The 20837-nt window shown below is 28.4% G+C and overlaps 1 protein-coding gene and 1 long non-coding RNA gene across 2 annotated transcripts; one reads left to right on the forward strand and one right to left on the reverse strand.

Annotated features, from left to right (window-relative positions):
• Positions 1-61: 61 nt before the first annotated feature.
• On the reverse strand, positions 62-9068 carry LOC130804782 (protein trichome birefringence-like 19). Its single transcript, XM_057669375.1, has 2 exons — positions 8408-9068; positions 62-1053 (listed from the first exon to the last, which is right to left on the reverse strand). The coding sequence occupies exons 1-2, from the start codon at positions 8930-8932 to the stop codon at positions 229-231; spliced, it is 1350 nt and encodes a 449-aa protein (XP_057525358.1). The 5' UTR covers positions 8933-9068; the 3' UTR covers positions 62-228.
• Positions 9069-19605: 10537 nt separating this feature from the next.
• LOC130803485 (uncharacterized) lies at positions 19606-20635 on the forward strand. Its single transcript, XR_009039911.1, has 2 exons — positions 19606-20066; positions 20320-20635. It is a non-coding gene; the product is annotated as an uncharacterized LOC130803485 (long non-coding RNA).
• The last annotated feature ends 202 nt before the right edge of the window (positions 20636-20837 follow it).

Here is a 20837-nt window from a genome sequence, read left to right on the forward strand (position 1 = left end):
ACAAGCTTCAACCTTTGATTTTGGATCTAAGAGGCATGAATTTGAAGTAACATCCAAGCAATGAACAAATCCATAATTTACCCCCCTTTATTTGGGAAATTTGTTCCAAACTATACAAGCACAAATATTTTAATCATTTGCAATCTAATTAAATCCATTAAATAATAATTTAAATAACTCACTTCATCAAAAAAGACTATATATTTTTTAAATTAAATCACAAAATATTTATCTACTCTTCAACTTTCTCTCCTTTGAATGAAGCATCATATCTTCCTTGGATAGTACTCCTTCACTCCTTATCATCTCAAGTAGAAAATCATTCCAAGTATCAATGGGCCCAGGCAAGCACCAATGGACACAATCATTATATAAAGTCACATTCTCATTGGGCCAATGCCCATATCTACTTGGGTGCCCATCGGGCCTCATTAATGAGGTTTGGGTCAAATCAATGAGCCTAAACTTTTTCCCATTTTGTCGGCCCAACTTTTGGGCCACTTTAAACTCCTCAATTTGGGCCATATACAAGTCCAAATCAACCCCTTGTAAACTAATTTCACTACTTTTATAAGGCTTTTGCCTTAAGCAATTCCCACCTTTGTTCCATTCCCCTCCTTCAAAATGTGATGGTGCAAATGACCTTAAATACACCACTCCCTTGAACTTTTCCCTCTCTAAAATTGCTCGAAACGCTGTCCGGAATGCCTTCTGATAACCATACGTCATGGTGTAATCGGTGACGTTCTCGATTTGACAATAACGACACCCAATTAGATTATTTTTCTCGTAATACATCATGGATCGGAAGAACCAATGACCCGCGGATACAATAATGTAATCGAACTCATCGATTTGTTTCGACCAAGCCTCATCGACTTCGTCTAGGTAAAGCCCGAATATACCTGTTCCGGATGGCCCGTTTGGATCGTTTTCTTGAGCTTTTACTAGGAAAGGACTCGTGAACATTGCTACCGTGAAGTTGTAGTTTTGGTACCACCAACGTTTGTAATGCTCATCTTTTGTGTACGAGACATCATATGGATATTCCACCTACAAATTGATTAAAACATTAGAGTTAGAAATCGAGATATTTTTTATACATTTAAAAATAAATTTAACTATCTGAAGTCAGTAAAATTTGATAATTATATTTTAATTTTACTAAACATATTTCATAGAGCTACTTTTGTGAGAAATTGTCTTTCGGTGAGACAAACTCAAGATAAGGAGCCTATATGCTAAAATTTGCATTTGTTGGAACATTCAACCCATATATAAACAGCGTCTCATGGTAAGATAGTCTCATACAAGAATAGGCGTACAAATTCTGGTATGAGACGATCTCACTGTGACGCGCCCTATATATAGATTGAATAGGTCAACTAATACAAAGTATTAGCATATAGGCTTCTTGTTATTAGATCGGGTCAGCGGATGACATAGAGTAGCATCCATACTCACTTATTTGCTTTTGTCCGGGCTGGTCCCAAAGACAACCAAGACACTCCAAGCTTTATTATTGTATACTTCACCAATAATAAAGATATTTAAGAAACGAATTTCATGAATAATAATAATAATAATAATAATAATAATAATAATAATAATAATAATAATAATTAGTTATAGTTTGACTAAAAGTTAAGATGACAGCTATAATGCAGAGAAAAAGGCAATAATAGAGAAGTACATACAATGGAAGTGATATGACTCCATGTAGGAACAAATAAAAGGTAAAGATGCCTTAAAATTAGAGATTGTGATATGTCCTATAAATTTTGATAATTATTCTATTTTCATATTGTCTTGTGAACTTACAAGAGTGGTTAAGACTAAACTTTCAATTACTATTCTCCTCTCTATCATTTAACTAATCCATTGTGGAATGACATGATAATTACTTATTATTTTTACATTATAATCAATTTATGGCCCAAAAGATATAGTTTTAAATTGGCAATAATGCTTATAGACGAAATTTTTATTTATTTGTTTAGGGGATGTGTTTTTATGTAATAAAAAAAAAAGGATTTTTTTTTATAAAATATTAGTCTGTCTTAATAAAGCTATTGTTTATTTATGAGATTCTTTTAGAAAAAATATAGCAATTTCATTGAGACGAATGAATACCAACTAATAATATCCTTAGTTGTAATACTTTTTTGAGTTATTCTTTTGAGAAATCGTCTTTGAGTGAGACGACCTTAAATTAAGGAGCTTATATGCTAATAATTGTATTAGTTGGCTATTTAGTCTATATATAAAGAGCGTCTCATGGTGAGACCGTCTTACACAAAAATTTATGTGTTTTTTTATGAGTTTGGATTTGTAAGGACACTACCCCAATAATACTAGTTAATCAACTAGATAAGGAATTATAATGCCCAAATTTTTATGTGAGAAGGTCTAATCGCGAAACATTCTCTATATATGAATTAAATAACCCAACTAATTTAATTATTAACATACGAACTTTTTATTTTTAGTTCGTCTCATCGAGAGACTATTTCTTACAAAAGTATTGTAATATTTAGTTTTGTAATATGGTAATGATTTAGGACAAGAACTATAATATTGTCACAACTTAGATCAATTGCCATGATTAATAAATGATCTTGTCACATTAAGTTTTAGATTAAGACATGCCGACACTTAACTTTATAGAGGATGATAATATAAATATATAATACTCCTATCAAAGATATATTCTCCTAAAAACTTAAGGCAATAAATTCACAAAAGTAATAATTAAGTGGAAGAAATAATATTTTAGTTAAATAAATATAAGTTTAGTTCACCGTAAAATTATAATATTCTACGAAATTTAATGTTATTCAGGTAAAAGTATGTTTTAATTTAATAAAAATAAGTTTAAAGCAATACAATATATTAAAACAAGCAAGGTTACATGAGCTTTAAGTGATAAATTATAATTTTAAAGAGTTTAATTATAATCTTAAGTGACATATATTGTAAGAGCACGTATGTCTCATGATGAAACAACCTCATATAAGACTTGATGTTATCCTTATAATTAAAGGCAATAAATTCACTAAAGACAAGTAAATGGAAGTAAAAGTAGTTTTTAAATAAATATAAGTTTAATTTAGTAAACTAATGATAAAAAAATAATCATAAAGAATAAGTTTATGCAAACTTTATAATTTAATTACCATAAAACAATAATATGCTAGAAAAAATTATACTCCTATTATAATAAAATAAACTAAGTTTAAATCTGCAAAAATTAAAATAAGGTGATGCAAATCAGTTTGACAAAACAAGAACGATATTTAATTTTTTTTTAAATAATAAAAAGAAATGATCATATAATCTTATCTTGATCAAAGAGTGTTCACAAGATGTGATTCACAATCAAACATTCAAATTGATGAAAATATTAATATTATGGTCGGTTGGAAGAAAAAGAGGGAAATGAACTAACGAACAAAGCAAAAGAAGACGGGCAATACGACTAGAAAGGATAGAGGCTGGCTAATAAGTTAATAGTAATAATAATTGTAAAAAAAAAAAAGACAATATTAATCCAACACTTCACATGGTGCTGAGTAGATCCTTAGCCAAAGTTTGCGCTGTGCCGGACAAAATATTGCACCTCAACACTAAAATACAACGTTTTCAGTTTGATACAATTTCATAGATCTCATAAAATGGTCTAGAATCGGTCCTACTTCAATTACGCGTTCTAAATTTATATTTTGATTAGGGTTTTTAAGTGTCCTATATATAAATCCCTTTTTAATTTACTGATTGTATTTTGTAGTCGATTTTCTTTTTATATGGATCTAGAATAATCCTATTCTAATTAGGTTTTCTAAAGTCATACTTTGATTAGAGTTTTTAGATGTCTAATGTATAATCCTCTTTTAACCTACTGATTGTATTTCATAGTCGACTCTATTCTCACATGAGTCTAGAATCAATTCATTTTAATTAGGTTTTCTAAAGTCATATTTTGATAGGATTCTATGTGTCCAATATAAAAACACCATCTTAACCTACTAATTGCATTTTGTAGCCGACTCTCTTCCCCCATGGTCTAGAATCAATCATATTCTAATTAGGTTTTCTAAATTTCTATTCTGATTAGGTGTCTCGTGTATAAACTCTTTTACCCTACTAATTGTATTCTATAGTCACCTCTCTTCTCAAAGATCAATAAAAAATGTTCTTTGTAGCTGTGGGCGTAACTAATATATTGTTAGTAAGTTATGTTAAATTTGTGTGATATTTATTGTTTTCTAGTTTATCTTTCTCTTGTTTGTCATGATAACCGATTTATAGGATCTTTTGATTCTTTATCGGTAAATAAAATTTTAAAATATACTCCTAGTAATAATATTAGATAATGGAGTTGGGTATGTGTCCGGTACTCGATCGTATAATGACTCTCTAAATTAAAAGGCTTTAAATGTTGGTTTATAGTATTTTTATTTTAATTTAATTATTAATTTTATACCCTAAAATAGTTTTAAAATGTAAAATAAAGAGGGCTTTAGAAAGTTATTGTTGTATTTTCGCTCGAAGTTCTTATTGATATGATATATTGTGAAAAATATCAATTATTGTCTATCAATAGCAGATTTACAAAGATAAAGTAAGAATTAAGGAATTTCTTGAAAGAGAGGAAAGGAATCTCAAAGGAAGTATGTACGAAACCTAAGAACAATTTTTTAATTTGTTTAATTTTATAGATTTCATATTAGTTCTGAATTTTTTTTTTTACTTGGAGGCAGGATTTTAATACTAAAGTATTATTTTTATAGATGGTTAGATTTAAACTATAATTATAAAAATAAATAAATAAAAAAAAACCTTTATCACTAGTGTAATCAAAGATTCACTAGTTTAAACATATAATGATTAGAATTTGACTTTAAAGTCATTTCACAATATAAAAATCATTTATTAAATATTTTATTATTATTTATTAACAAAAAAAACACTAATTCTTGATTGAGGCTGTCTCACAGTGAGACGACTTCAATTGGGTAAGGCCAAACTGTTTAAAAACAAATAATCACTTCATATACATGTTGAAATTCAGTTTTTTATGTTTTTTTTCTATGATTTTTTTTTACTAATAGGTTGTTTGTATGGACTCGTCTCACGGTGAGACGGTCTTATACAAAAATTGTTGAGAAAAAAATGAATAACAATAGTGAATTTATTAAAAGATCAACTAAAAACTACAATTTTCCAACCCTCTACATGATTAAGAGTATTTTTCATGTATGTTAAAATATGAAAAAAATCTATATAAATTACTTATATAATAGAAGTAACGTGGAAGTTGGTGCCTTGGTGGGGACATGTGAAATCTTTTCCATCATGAAATATGAGCTTAGAAGAATGTGTTATGGATTTTTTAAAAATGTATGTATGCCTAAATATAATTATGACTTGTGATTGTGAAGTTGAAAATGCTCAAATCCCATTATTGTTCTATCAAGGCTAGTATGCATAATTCTATCTTTGCAATAAGCTTCATACCAATGGCCCATAGAATGTTTTTTTATTTATAACAATACTACTTTTATAAATTCTCCTATTTATGCTTTCTATTGCCTTTTTAAAACTTTATCCAAATAGGTGAGAGAATAACAACTTTTTATCTTATTTTCATTAAATGAAAAGGTTCAATCATTATATTTTAAAGAAAATATTTAGCCCACACATATACTTTTATAGAAATAAATAATTTCAACTAATAGGAGTAATTTATTATATATATGGTTGAAAAAATTAATTCAAAATCAACCTTTCAATTAAGTTTTGAATTTATATTTTGAAATTTCTACACGAATCTATTACATACATTTTACCGTTAGAGTTATATTGTTGAATTTCTACTAGTATATTTTAATAAAAAAAATTATATATTTTACCGTCTAACATAAAAAAAAATAATAATTTAGACTTAAATGGAAGCCCATCACATTTATCTTTCTCTATAGTCCCTTTTGTTTCTTTACCCAACTACCCTCTTTTCTACTCTTTGTTTAGGAGTCATTATATTAATACTCCCTCCTATTCACTTATTACGTTCCATTTGACTTTTTACCATCTTTTTGATGGTCAAATATAACTACTTGTGAAGAAAAAAAGTATAATATTTTTAAATTTTAATAGGGATTAGTAGGTATAAAAGTGTGAAAAAGTTAAGTTTAGTAAAGATAAATTGATAAAGTTAACATACCAAAAATAAAAATGAGACATTTAAGGTGACTTGACCAAATAAGAAAATAAGACACTTAAGATGAATAAGAAGGAGTAATACTTATTAATTCTGACACAATCTTCCTAAACTATCTACCCTTGTATGTTTAGTTGAAAAAATCTTGACATTCTATATATAATATAATCTTAGATCGAGTTAATTTTAATTTTTAAGTACATGTAAATATATGTAAATATTTTAACAGTCTAATTTTAATATATGAGTTATATATGAGTTATATAGTTACAAGTTATATATACTTAATCTAGATTAATCGAATTAAAAAAAAATATGAAATTGAAAAAGATGCTTATGCTCACTAACTCATTAGATCTACAATTTATTGAATTCGGCTTTTAATACTCAATTTAGTATTAATTCAATGCAGCATTATTACTTAAAGGCTAAAAGCCATAGAATATATTATATTATATTTTTCCATAACGTACAAATGAAGTCTTGAATTAGGACCACTTGAACCATTTATTTATTTAATTTCCATAATAATAATAATAATAATAATAATAATAATAATAATTGCAATTATTTATCGACCACATACATCTTTTCATCAATTGTATCCTTTAGTCTCCATACCATATCAAGGTAACTTTACACTCAAGTTTAGATATAATCAAAAACAAATAATGCTCTAATTAACTTACTTAGCATCATCATTTATATTAGTTTGCCTCATCATGGACTTCGGGGTCAAGTGTCATCTGTCTGATTACTATTTTAAGTTGTCTCCTACTTTAAATATAATAATTTTTATTAATTTAATTATTTTTCATATTCAAATTATTTTCTAATCACGGGTCAATTTCGACTCGAATATCGAGAACAATATATGAATTTCATTAGACTAATTTAAAAATAAAATTATTAAAAATTAGTTTGACATTTATAGCTAGGAATAACAACTAAAGTAAACAACACCAAATAAGTTGTACTAAGTACCAAAAACAAGCTTCCACCTTCTATTACAACTTTATTTGAATTCGATAAGATTTAGGTAAAGACCGTTTCATACTTCTTTAAATCAATTATAGTGAAATTGTCTCCTTTAAGATTTCATTTTCTTGTCAATTACTTCATCGTTATGTAACAATCTAGCTTTGCTTATCAACATACCTAATTAATTAATAAAATATTAATGTGTTAATTAAACAAACTTTTATAATGACATGTATTACAGCTGTCTTTTTTATAACTACACTTTTTTTTAATGTGAGAAATTTTGGAGAAAGTGTATTAAAAAAAGTGCTTTGAAATTCTCAAAAATGAATAATTAAATATATTTATAAAAGAATTGTTTATATATAGTATACAAATTTATCATGGTGTTAGAAAATTTACAAATATCCAATAGGCTTTATTATTATTATTATTATTATTAATTATAATATACTAAAGAAGCTTTAAATAACTAAAAATAAAAAGAAAAAAAAATACTAACAAATTTTTTATACACTACGTAATATAGCCATGCATTTTTAACACCATATATTCTTATTTATATTTTTTATTTTTAGCTCTTTAAGAGCCAGAATCTTATACTGTATGATACATAAGTAATAGGTGGTTCGGCTATAATGAATTCTTATGAAATCTATACTTCAAATTATAAATTAACCTCGTCTAGATTTTGTCTTTGTACAGTCTTTTATGATTTTGGACATATGTAAGGTACATGATAATTACTTATAATTAGTCTTATAAGGCAAATCTCATATACATATAATTAGTTTAATTATTTTATTTTTAAGCCTTAAAATTTTTATAAAATATATAAACTTTTTCCTATTCTGCACACGTGTACTATTTTCATTTTGAATCAAGTCATCTCATATGTCTTATTCCTAATTTAAACACTTTTTTTTATCATACACATGTGGTTCTTCTCCTAGTAAAAGCGCTACATGCTCTAACTGACACAAAACCAGACGCTAATTCTTACACCATGATATATATTCATAAACACAAATTCTTGTGAGAGACAATCTCTTTGAGAAATCATCTCCAATTGAATCGGTCCGTAAAAAAATACAAAATAAAAATAAACATTAAATTTTAATGGAATGGGTCTGAAAGCATCTCTCAAGAGACTGACTGATTCATAAATTTGATGAAGAGTAAAAATAAAACGTAAAAAACACATACCCGGGATAAAAGGCAAATCAAGGATTGCATTTGATTTCTAGCAACAGAATCACCAATAAAAGCCAAAGATTTGCCTCTTACAATCTCAAAAAACTGTCTTGGATTAAACAAAGGAAGTTCACAACCATCTGGTTTCCATTTCCATTTCATAAACTCATTATCTGGTCTTCCATATTTCATGCAATTTTGATGTTCATGGATAGCCCAACAACTTGTATTTGTATAATATGGACCCTCTGGATTTGGGACCCACTCCCCTGAAAATATATCACATTTTTTCCTTGTAGGAGGTAAAGACCCATGTTTTGGAACACTAGAAATTTCTTCATTTTCATTAATATTAATATTAATATTAGTGTATGAATTAGGGGTAGTAATTTGTTTTATTAATGGCTTTTTATTAAATGAAATGTTTTTAGCTAATTGTAGTGGGATTATTGTAAGAAGTATTAATGGAAAAGCTATTTGTAGGAAGAGTTTTAAGTTTATTTTAAGCTTTTGGGTTTTGGGTATGGAAACCTCCATTTGTTAGAGGTTGAGATAGAGATAGAGATAGAGATAGAGAGAGAAAGACAAAGAGATAGATGATGAAAGATTATTAGAGATGAGAAATCAGAGGAAATTGAGTGAATGAGAAGACTTTGGTTTCTAGCTATAAGAGTTTTTTTTTTTTTTTTTTTTTTTTTTTTTATAGTTAAAAATAATATTGTTGAATTTGGTGCTATCAAGATTTGTTGTTTTTTTATTTTATTTAAAAAGGAGGAATATCATTGTAGATTTTGTTATTATTGATGGATATTATATTGTAGTACTTATTGTTATGTTGAACTTTAACTTTGGTGAATTTTAGGTAGTTTTAGTCATGATTGGATTTTTTTAGAACATTTGTACTTTAAGTTTATGCATGTTAACATTTCACATAAAATATTGTTCCATTTTATTTAAATTACTGTATTTGGCTCGTGAAAATTTTTAAAGTTAAATATAGAAATTTTATTCAAAATATTGTATTTAACTCATTAGTGTGAGAGTTTTTAGAGTCAAATATAGTAATTTAAGTCTTGTATATATGAATTTGGTTCACTTTATTTTAGTGTGTACCAACATAAAATAATATTATTAAAATAGTATATTATTTTACTTTGACAAGTACAATCAAGTAAAATCATAAAAATATTTATTATTATTAAATTAATGCACATTAAAATAAGTCTATTCAAGACTTTTTCCTCGGTAACTAAAGAATGAACAAGATACATGTTGCATTATAAAGATTTTATGGCCCAATTGCAAATATTCACATGGGTTAAAATTCTTTTAATTGTTTTCTTATATTTATATATATTGAATATAAATAATATTTGATGATATGAAAAATTAATTTGTCAATTGAATAATTTATATGCAGCTTGATATTGGTTACATATACAGATATACTAATACACAAAATTGCTTTTGTATATATATTGAATGTAAATAATATTTGATGATATGAAAGATTAATTTGTTAATTGAATATTTTATATCCAGATTGATATTGGTTAATATACTAATACACAATATCAATAATATTTGATGACATGAAATATTTGATTTCTTAATAGAAAAACGCATATCCAGCTTGATACTGATTGTATTCAAAAATTTATCTGGATATATTAATCTTATGATCTTATCTGTATTAATTTAATAAATAAGAGATATTTTCCTAATGATTTAATGAATACGCACTATAATAAATTTAACTTTTCGCGAAATTGAATTTAGTTGCATTTCAAAAATACCAATGATATATATATATATTTAGTGTAATAATTATTGGTTTTTATTTTAAGTTTCACTATAAAGTGATTTAATGACACTTTATTTGGCTTTTAGTGGCTTGTGTAATTGTTACTATAATTTATAATGACATTTATGAAAAATATCAGTAAATGCTATGTTGCGAAAAATTTTAGTATAATTTTTATTATGCTGCTAAAGGGTCTAATAAATATTACTAAATCCAATATATATACTATTAGAATTCAAAGTAGCGATATTTAAATTAAATGTCGTTGAATATATCTTACTTAAAAAAATTATGTTGTAGTGACAAATATCATTTATGCCAACAAAATTTATTTTTTGACTGGAGATATAATTTTTTTCACATACAACAATACTAAGAATTAATTAAATTTGATTAAATATTAGGTGCATAGATTTAACTATTTCTTTTAAAAGAATAATAATGGGAAAGTCAAATTCTTCTTGATTAAATAGAAGATACAATTTTTATCAGTTAATTGTGAGATTTTTAAAAGAAAATTTTACAATTAATTATTCCCTCCGTTATTTTTTGTCTGTCTACTTTATATCTGTCTACTTCAAGAGAGACAAATTTAAATTAGATTTTTGAATATATTAAAGATAAAATATATTCATGTGATATCTTGTTAGATTTGTCTTGATGTAAAGTTTTTTAATATATATAATTTTTATAATTTTTTATGATGCGTACCTAGAGATATTAAAGCTTAAAATTTACTACAAAATGTGTGCAAGAGGTAAAATGGACAAACAAAAAGAAACAGAGGGAAAATAATGTTGATATAAGTGCTAAAATTGTGATCAATGTGGTCAAATTATATTTATTAATTGGAACTCTAATTACATAACAAAAATCATATATTGACCCCTAATCAAATTTACAAGTATATAACATAAGACACCTAACAAATTTTTTTTTTTTTTTTTTTTCATTTAGTCCAATTATATGTTATGCAAAGATTTTATTGTATACTCCTAGTACATGATGGGGCATATTATTATATGCTGATTATGCATTGAATAGATCTACCTAAGTTCAAATTAATTAAATAATTAATTTCATATTAAATTAATTAATGGGTCTCTCAATTTGACCTTAATTACTGAACCAAATTTGGAATTTGTCCCCTATTCTGTAAGGCTTTAACCCATAAATAATGTATTATATGATGAAAATATATGAGATCTGACAAGTAATACATATACTTTTTCTTATTGATCAAATTGAATATTAGTAATTAGAGTATATACTACATTGTTGAGGCAACTTGATCACATGGTTAAGTTATCTTTATGACTTATGAGCATGCATTCTTTCAAATAAAAAACTGCTCTATTATTAATAATAATAAAATTTAATTTTGTCTTAATTTAGAGTAAATAATATTTTTTATTAAAAAAGATTTTAAGTTCAATTTTCATATATCTTTTATTTTTTCCTAGCCTACCCTATAAATAAAAAACCATAATAGTGTTATGGTTCATTAAAATATTCTTCTATATTTTAAATTGTCTCTAAAATATTGTTCACCGTTATTTATTATTCTCTAACTTACTCTAAGTCTAAGTAAAAAGAGTTTTCTAAAAAAATAAACTTACTACATTTTTTTATTACAACGCAGGTTAATAACAAGAGGGCTAAGTAGAAATCAAATTCATGATCTTTTCTGAAAAACATGTTAAGCGTTACTACATTTTTTATTTACACTGCAACTAAGAATTAAGCCAATTCCCAATAAATTTACTACATACTATTATTGAAGTAAAATAATAAATTAAGTTCATAAAAACATGTTAACTTCAATAAAAAAAAAAACTAAGAAATTACAAATAAGTTAAGCTTTAGAAAAATGAGTTTAATAAAAATAAGCAGAAGAGAATGAACTCATTAATGAGCTACCAAATTTAGTTTAAGAATATTGGCTAATTAATAGGAAAAGTACTGTTATAGACTTATAATAATGGCAATTAATATTATAAATAGAGAATTCGATTTGAATTAGTTAGACAGCAAACATTACTTGGACAGATCACCTGCCCTTTAATCAAAAGAAATTGATTTCATCAATGTTTAGCTTTCTTATGCAAAAAATAATGTAAATTAAACTAAATGTCTTAATTAATTAAAATATATTTCAATTCTATTGAACATGATTGAACTTATATACATTTATTATATCTCATTCTTTCATTACAAATTAATTATTTACATTCTATTATGAGGAGCAATTTCATGGGTATAGAAGGAGTAACAATTAACACATGATTAAGTCTTATATGAGACCGTCTCACCATAAGACGAACTTATTTCTTTAAATGATCACTTTAAGGTAATAAGTAACTACTTTAAAATTGTTAATAATCACTTTACGACAAATTCATATATATTGGACCAACTCATTAAAAATGATGCGACCATAAAAGAGTTTCAATTGAAAATTTGTGATAATGATTATCTCGATCCGCAAATACATGTAGAGTCCACTATGTGAAAAGGTTTTAACTTGATAATAAGCGGACGGGCACAAGACAAATACTCTATACGGCCCAAAAAAGATCAGGCCCAAATGTGTAACTATAGTCTGATTGAATTTGGTTCATAATGGTGTCTCAAAGAGTCCGTATCTCACAACAATTTGTCTTTTATTGTACATCTTTAATTTGGGAATATAGAGTACAGTCAGTAGATTGAGGGAATATAAAGTACAGTCAGTAGATTGAGGGAAGAAAGAGTTAGTGAATTTCGATCTTTTAGCTGGAAAAAACAATATTGGCTCCAACTGAAACAAAATTCGATTCTCACATATCCTTTCTTAATCTTTTATTCATAAGCTCGTATTTCTCATCCTTTATTCGAATTAGTCACACTTTCCAATTCACACATCTTAAAGTTAATTTGGTGTATTTATTATTTTTATGTGGACTAAATTAATGATGTGCAATATGAAGAGTCAATAGCTAGCGAGTTACGAGTGTATCTCGCTCATAGAAAAACTATGGACAGGGTCTGGGGAGGGAAGGACGACGACAACTCATACCCATAAAGGAGAGCGCAGCCATAGGAGTCTCCGGCTCGAAAAAGATAAAGAGACGTACCTATACAGGAAAGATAAATTAAAAGCCTATAAATAAAATAAATAAGTGGAACCAACTACAAAAAAAGAAAACAAAAAAACTAATAATAAAGAAACGAGAAAATTAGGAGGGCAAGAACACCAAAAGGTAATCTAAGAGGACATCAGTAGTTTAAAACATGGATATGATGCCTCCAACTACCTCTATCCCTAGTCAGGCCCTCATAGAAGTTTAACTCATGCAAGTCAACTCTTATTTGCTCATCCTAAGTTCTCCTAGGTCTTCCTCGACTCTTACCCTCTACTATAATGCTTTTTACCCTTCTCAAAGGGGCGTCGAAAGTCTTTCTCTGTACATGTCCAAACCACCTCATGTGCCCTTTAGGGTCCACTTTAAAAAACAGTTTGGCCCGTCTGAAACTCAATCCAAAAGGGTCCAGTCTTTTTAGACTACTCCTAAAAATACTCCCTCCTATTCTCATTAGTTGTTTTAATTGAATTAGCACTAATTTTAAGAAGAGAGAAGAGGGACCACATAAGACCCACATGAAAAGAGTGATAAGAGAGAAAAAGTAAGTGAAAAAGTAATCTATTAATAATAATAATCAAATAAAAAAATGAGACATTCCATATAAACATAACAAAGAGAAAATTTAGACGTTTGATTAAAATAGGAGAAAATACTATGTTTGTTCCTTTGATTTGACTTTGTTATATTGCTACTCTGTCCTTTTGAATTAGTACAAAGAGAAATAACATATTTTTTAAAAGAAAAATGTTGATATTTGGTAAAAAATAAAGAGCGAAAATAAATTGTGTAAATAGAAATAAAAGAGAGTAAAAAAAATGTATGAATGAGATTAAAAAAATAATGGTCATTGTCCAAAATTGAAATATGCAAAACATGTGAATCTCACTTCATATGTGTAGTAGTTGAGAAAATTCTCTTATGTGATTTTACATTGATACTTTAGTGAAATGATTGACTAGCATATCTTCCTCCTACTATTACGGTTTTGAAAATAAATATCATCAAATTTGTCCATAGTCAAATCTTCTTTTATGTAAGCTTATACACACGAATTCATTAGTGGTCATAGGCTTATATACGAGCCAAAAATTTGAAATCCTTAGGCTAAAAAAAAAATTAATTAAATAAACTAAGAATTAAAAAATTTTCAAAAGTAAGCGTGAAAATCCCAAACCTGTGAGTTGGCGCTGTTCACAATTAATTACTGCGAACAACCATAAAAGACAAAATAGATGTTCGCAGTTAGTAACTGCGAACAACTGTTTTGTCTTTTATGGCTGTTCGTAGTTAGTAACTGCGAACAACTACTTAATATTTTTTTTTCCTTTTATTTTGAGTTGTTGTTTGTCGTATTTGCACTATAGACATTAGAATAGGTAATTACAAGTCGATGTATCTTTAAGGCGGCATGATTCATCGCCAAAACTACGATCATTCATAAGTCAAAGCTTGGAGGCTAATATAAAGTAATTAAGCATATATATACAACAAAATATATACAAATGTTTGAAATATACAATTCAATTAAAAAATATATATATGTACATAGTCGATCCAAATACACAAAAGTTAAACGTTAACGCTCACGACCCTCATCTACCCTATCCAACTGAGTTGGTCTCCTTCGCCTCCTACGATAGTAGGAGGCGTTCGGGTGTCGCTCTGGCAGTGGAGGGGACTGGTATTGTGATGGCCCAGCCTGCCAGGTCCCCGCAGCGTCAACGGGGTATGAGTGATCCATCTCCTCCAAATGGTAGTCATAAGCAGGAGAGGAGACGTGCGTATGGGCGGTAGTCGTTGAAGACTATACAATGACTTCCTGTATGAAGTGCTGGAACTGCAAGCCGATGAGCATGCCATGTGTAATCTCCCTCACTGGCTCCTCATGACTGTACTGCATCACGTCTACCGCACCTTGTGCTTGCAATTAATATTTAGTTAATGTAACATTATATTATTTAATTTGCAACTTAATCATATAAATGCAAATGAAGACTTACAAATTGGGTCATCGTAGGCGCAGCAGGTGCGTAATGTGCTGCTGCGAAGATGACACGTGGTGTCATCCATCGGCGCGTGATGGAGAGGAACCACGACATGTAGTCTGGTATAGTAGGTGCGCCATGATAATCGATTGGCGCACCTTGTGCCAGCAGCTCAAGTCTTCGATCCCAACGAGCGATGTGACGCCAGTTGATCTCCATCCAGTTTGCCCCAGCCTGATTTTTCCGCGAAATTAGGTGCAGCTGGTCTTCAGTGTCACAAGGCGGTGGGATGCCCTGTACCAACCCATATTGGCGCATTACGCGCTCTGGTAGATGTACTTCGACAATGTCGAAGCATATGAGTGGCACAGAAGCCCTCCACGCCCCTGAATGAATCCCCGAGTGTTCGGGTACAGCTGTGTAGGCTTCCGCAGGGTATGGGTCCCACAAGAACTAGAATACATGTTACAAAAATGTAAGTGATATGTTAATTAAATTGTACTAATGTTAATGAGTACTGAAATTTTTAACTGATTGGGTCGTAGCAGGTCTAACTGATCTCGGTAGAATCCTAAAACGCTGCCGGTGTGCTTGCGCGTCCGGCGTGCAAAATTCCACCTTGAACCGTACGCAACATCTGGTTCGGGTTGCGGTGGAGGAGCAGTATCACCACGACCAACGGTTCTGTAAGGTTGGCCGATAAGAATATGCTCCCACGCCCACAGATGAACATTTGAAATGTAATTAGTATATAATTCAACTCCTTGACGTTCTTTTGGGCAGCACCACATAGTCTCCTATATAGGTATCCAAGGGCTGCCGAGCCCCAGTTATACTCGCCTTTGTGCTCCCACATGTCGTCAAGTAAGGTTAAGTATAGGAGCTGTATTTGGTTGTTTGTTTTATCGGCAAACAACACAGCTCCTATCAAGTATAAGAGGTACGTCTTGGCTAGATGTAGGAGAAATGATTGTAGGAATGTTGCCTAGGGTCATGTCATTTGCTAGCGCATCCTCATTGACATCCACTTCGTCCTCAGAAGGATAGTCAATGAGCTCTTTACTCTCATTTCTATCATTCCAAGGTCCCATCTCAGCTATTTCTCCTAAGTTAACCATCGAATCAATTGGAACTTGATTCATAGGGGGTTGAGAAAAAACACAAAATGCGGAAGAAACGGCGAGATTTTCAGTTTCCTGAGTTAATATAGGCATAGGGGTAGGAGTAGGATTAGAAGCACTATATTCCCTAATGGTACTTCTTCTAAGGTCCCATCTCTAATTTTGAAGTGCCAAATTAAAAGAGGAATGCAAGAATTGATGGAATGAATCAATGCTTTTCGAGGGAGAATGTCGAATGAAGTTAGGGTTTTGAGAAAATGGGTAAAAATGCGAAAAAATGAAACTGACCTGCGTTTTTGTAGAACAGGTCTGTTTGCAGTTAGTAACTGCGAACAACAAATAAGACAAAACAGTTGTTCGCAGTTACTAACTGCGAACAACTATTTGTTGTTCGCAGTTAGTAACTGCGAACAGGTCTAAACCATAGATTTGGAATTTTCACACTTACTTTTGGAAATTTTTTAAAACTTTGATTATTTAATTAATTTTTTTTTAGCTTAGGTATTTCAAAAATTCTACATGAACCTATGACAAACTTTTGGCTTCACCCAAAAAGCTTGATCCAAAAATTCAAAAGCTAAACATTCAAACCTTGAGTTAGCTTAGGTCACACACGAAGCCTATGATATGAATGGATTGAAAAAAAGAAAGATAAAAATAATGGGATTGCATTTACTTTATTTGGATATCAAAGGAAAGGAGGAAAATAAATGAGAGAAAACTATTCACATTTTAAACAAAAGAAAAGCATATTAATTAAAATTTTATTCAAACATAATCTAATTTTTTAATTAAATCCTTTTCAAGTCAGTTATTTTTAAATCACAAGTTATAAATTCATTAATTTTCAATTATCTTATTAGTCAATTTCAAATCAGATTAAAATTAACAAATCTACGTGATATAAAAATTTAGTTCCAAAAAAAACTAACTACACTCATATTAAAAATTTATTTTGGAGAGTTACAAAAGATTCTTGAATTGAGAGGACAATACATTTCCACATGATTGAAGAGTGAAGCATGACAAATTAGCTTGCTACTCGTACATCATTCATCACTAATTAATGGAATCTAAAAAGGTAACTAATATTTCCAAGAACTACCATCCAAAGATATTAATATACGACACAAAAATAAAATGTGATTGTTTTTATTGTTTTAAAAAGAACAAATTAAATAAAATAAAGAAAATGGACAAATTAAAGTGACAATTCATGCTTTTACATGCATAATGCATTATCTTTTTTCTAGCAAAAATACTTGCCAAAGTTTGTATTTTGCATGTATCATTTTCTTTTAATTCTTACCATTGTAAAGTGGGTGATTACAATTAACATTTCCATTCTATTTTATTAATTATTTACTTTAATACTATTTCATGTTTTATTATATACTCCCTCTTATTTTTCTAATTAGTCCCATTTGACTATTCACAAACTTTAGGTGGGTCAGATGAGACTACTTAGAAAGAAAAAAGAAAGGGTGATTAGTAAATTGTTAATAGTTCTTTATTAGATAATTGTAACAAGGTAACGTGAGTAATGATAATAAGGTAAAAAAATTACACACTATAAATGAAAATGAAAATAATAGGATGACTTAACCCTATTTGAAAATGGAAGTAATGGGAAGAATAAAAGAGAGTATTGTTATTAGACTATTACAAAAGAATAATTAGTACTTCTATATGTAATGGTCTAATTCAAGAGAGAAGTAGGAGTAGATGGTAGATGCATGGGGTTAAGACTTAAAGAAGTAGAAAATGGTAAATGTATGTATTTGGAAAGTTGTGTGTGTGTGTATGTTGGTATAAATAACTTATTTAAAATAGTAGTATGATCAAATAAGTTATTTATAACCATTGGTTTTCAATATTAAATAGTATGAATCGTAATGAAAATATATAAGTGTAATTTTGATAGGAAAATCTCTAGATAAATGTAATGTTCATCCTCATTCTACATCAATCATCTCATTTTCCATAAAATTTATTTTAATGTAGTACCATATCGAGAGATATGATATTTGACTGTAACGAAACATTGTGAACACAAAACTTTCTAATGGTTAATGTTTTTTAACAATAGAAATGACATAATATATATTATTACACGAAAATTTATATTAAAAATCATTTTCATTATCTTTATTTATAATAATAGTACTAAAAACCAAACAAGTGAAATGAATGTTTGGTTGAGTCATAGGCTAGTAATATAACCTACAAATCCAAATTAATTAATTTGATTAGCTACCACCTAATATATCTATGAACTAATTGATTCCAATGTATCATACACCCTATGTCAAATTTGTTTCATTTAATAATTTTTTTTTATCAAAAATGATTAAAAGAGACAAATTTAAAGGGTTATTATGGTTGAAAGTAATTGAGCTTGTTAAATTCGAAGCTAGTTAGATAAGTCCATATGAAATGGATCTTGTAGAATGGTCCTCGATTAGGATTGAAAATGTGGGAGTCTAAAGAGTTTTAGTGGTACAATTAGAGCCATATGTGTGCTTGACCTTGACGAATTGCTTAAAGGGACCATACATATATGAAAATAATTGGTGTAGCCATAAAAATAAATAGATATAGATAATTTGAGGATAATTATCATATTTTTTTACATGATTTTGCCAACTAAATTACCTAATATCTATATATTTATTAAATCAAATTAAATAAAAATAAAATTTTGATTATGATTTAACTTTAATCTATGAAACTATCTTTGCAAATTTAGGTTAATAAGTAAAATGAATAAACTGTTAAGTCGACAAAGTCTCCCCATACATCTACATCACTAAGACACTTAGTAGTAAAAATTAATTTTATGTTCCTTTAGATTTGTTATTATACAAATTAAAATGAGATTTTTTTTAATGTAATGTAACAAATTTAAAAAGGCAGAATAAATATATATAATTTGTTTGACTAACTAATTTGTGCATGAATCATGATAACTTATTACTAATTAAATGAGTAGCAAATTTTGTTTTAAAGTTCTTAGTAGGACATGGTTGATTTATCGTGTAGTAATGAACATATAATATAGTGATAAATCAACATCAATTTGATCTCCTTATGTAAAGAAAGAACCAAAAGAAAAAGAATCCAAGACTATAAGTACATTAAGCTAAAATGACAATTAGATGGTTGAGGACTAGATATTATTCTATCAATGCCTTAGAATATGCTTAATTGAGATTTTAGGCTTGAGCCTGTCTATATTATGATCCGTGTCGTGCTGAAATGAATATTCGGTTCACTCTATACTAGTATCATGGGTTCACCCCTGTTTAAGTACGATTATTTAATGATTATTTAAATATGTTAATTTGTACAAAAACATTACAATCAAGAAAATTAACTCTACTAGAAGTTAATATTACATGGTCCTACCCACAAATTAATTTGCAATTTCTTCAATTGTGTATTTTTGTGTGGTATTCCTCTTATACGTAACCCATTTCTTTCCTTATTAAATGCCGTTGTTGTGACCCTTCAACTGCTTGCTCATATACATTGTCACCCTCACTTGTTCTTTCCCTACTCTTAAGCACTACTCCTTGATCATTATATAATACAAATTATTTCGAGAATTCAATCATCAGCTTGTCGTATTTTTTGGTATGTTTTTGCTTGTTTAATTATATATTTTAATTATTTTACTATAATACATATTTACCACTAACTTTGATTATATTGATCGTTGTTATTTGTTAGGATTTTAACGAGGGAAAATTCCTCGCCTATCTCTAAAAAGTTTGATTCGTAAAGTTAGGTTGAATTGATTTATATGAAGTTTCGTAAATTTGACTTTTTTAAATTCAAATCATTTTTTGATAATAATGATTAATTTTTTTATTATAATTTTTTGTAGGGTGATTATTGAAGAAAAATGTTGACAATAGGGTTTGAGAAATGGATGGGAACATTGAAGACAAAGTTGAGATGGTCTTTTAAAGGGAAAAAAGAGTTTGGTTATGATGAGATTGAGAAGAGTGAGAGTATGAGAATTGAAATAAGAAGTAAGAAAGCAAGAAAGTTGATTGAAGAGACACTCAAATTTGCTGATTCCCCCACCAAGAGAAGTCTTTCCCTTTGAATTATTTATATGTATACTTTAATGTGGTAAATTTTCCAATATTATTGTACAATTATCAAACAATTTTATTAGCTTATAGCTACTATTTTAATGGGTTTTTAAAGGTTAAGTATTTTGATTAATTATTATATTATATATTTTTTATGGTAAAGTCGGTACTTAAGTTAAAAATAGGTTAAAAGACGAGATTATAGTTGTTTGAAGAATCAAAATTGATAAAAAGGTGATTGACCGCCTAAAATCTCAAGTGATGAAGCCTCAGATATTAAAATTATGCAATGTTCATGAACAAA

The sequence above is a fragment of the Amaranthus tricolor genome, chromosome 17 (genome assembly GCF_026212465.1).
Source record: "Amaranthus tricolor cultivar Red isolate AtriRed21 chromosome 17, ASM2621246v1, whole genome shotgun sequence".
Taxonomy (NCBI): Eukaryota; Viridiplantae; Streptophyta; class Magnoliopsida; order Caryophyllales; family Amaranthaceae; genus Amaranthus; species Amaranthus tricolor.

Coding starts and splice junctions, on each gene's coding strand:
- LOC130804782 (XM_057669375.1), bottom strand. CDS start 8,932: ATGGAGGTTTCCATACCCAAAACCCAAAAGCTTAAAATAAACTTAAAA. Junction 1,054..8,407: donor TGATTTGCCTTTTATCCCGG/GTATGTGTTTTT, acceptor ATCAATTTGTAG/GTGGAATATCCATATGATGT.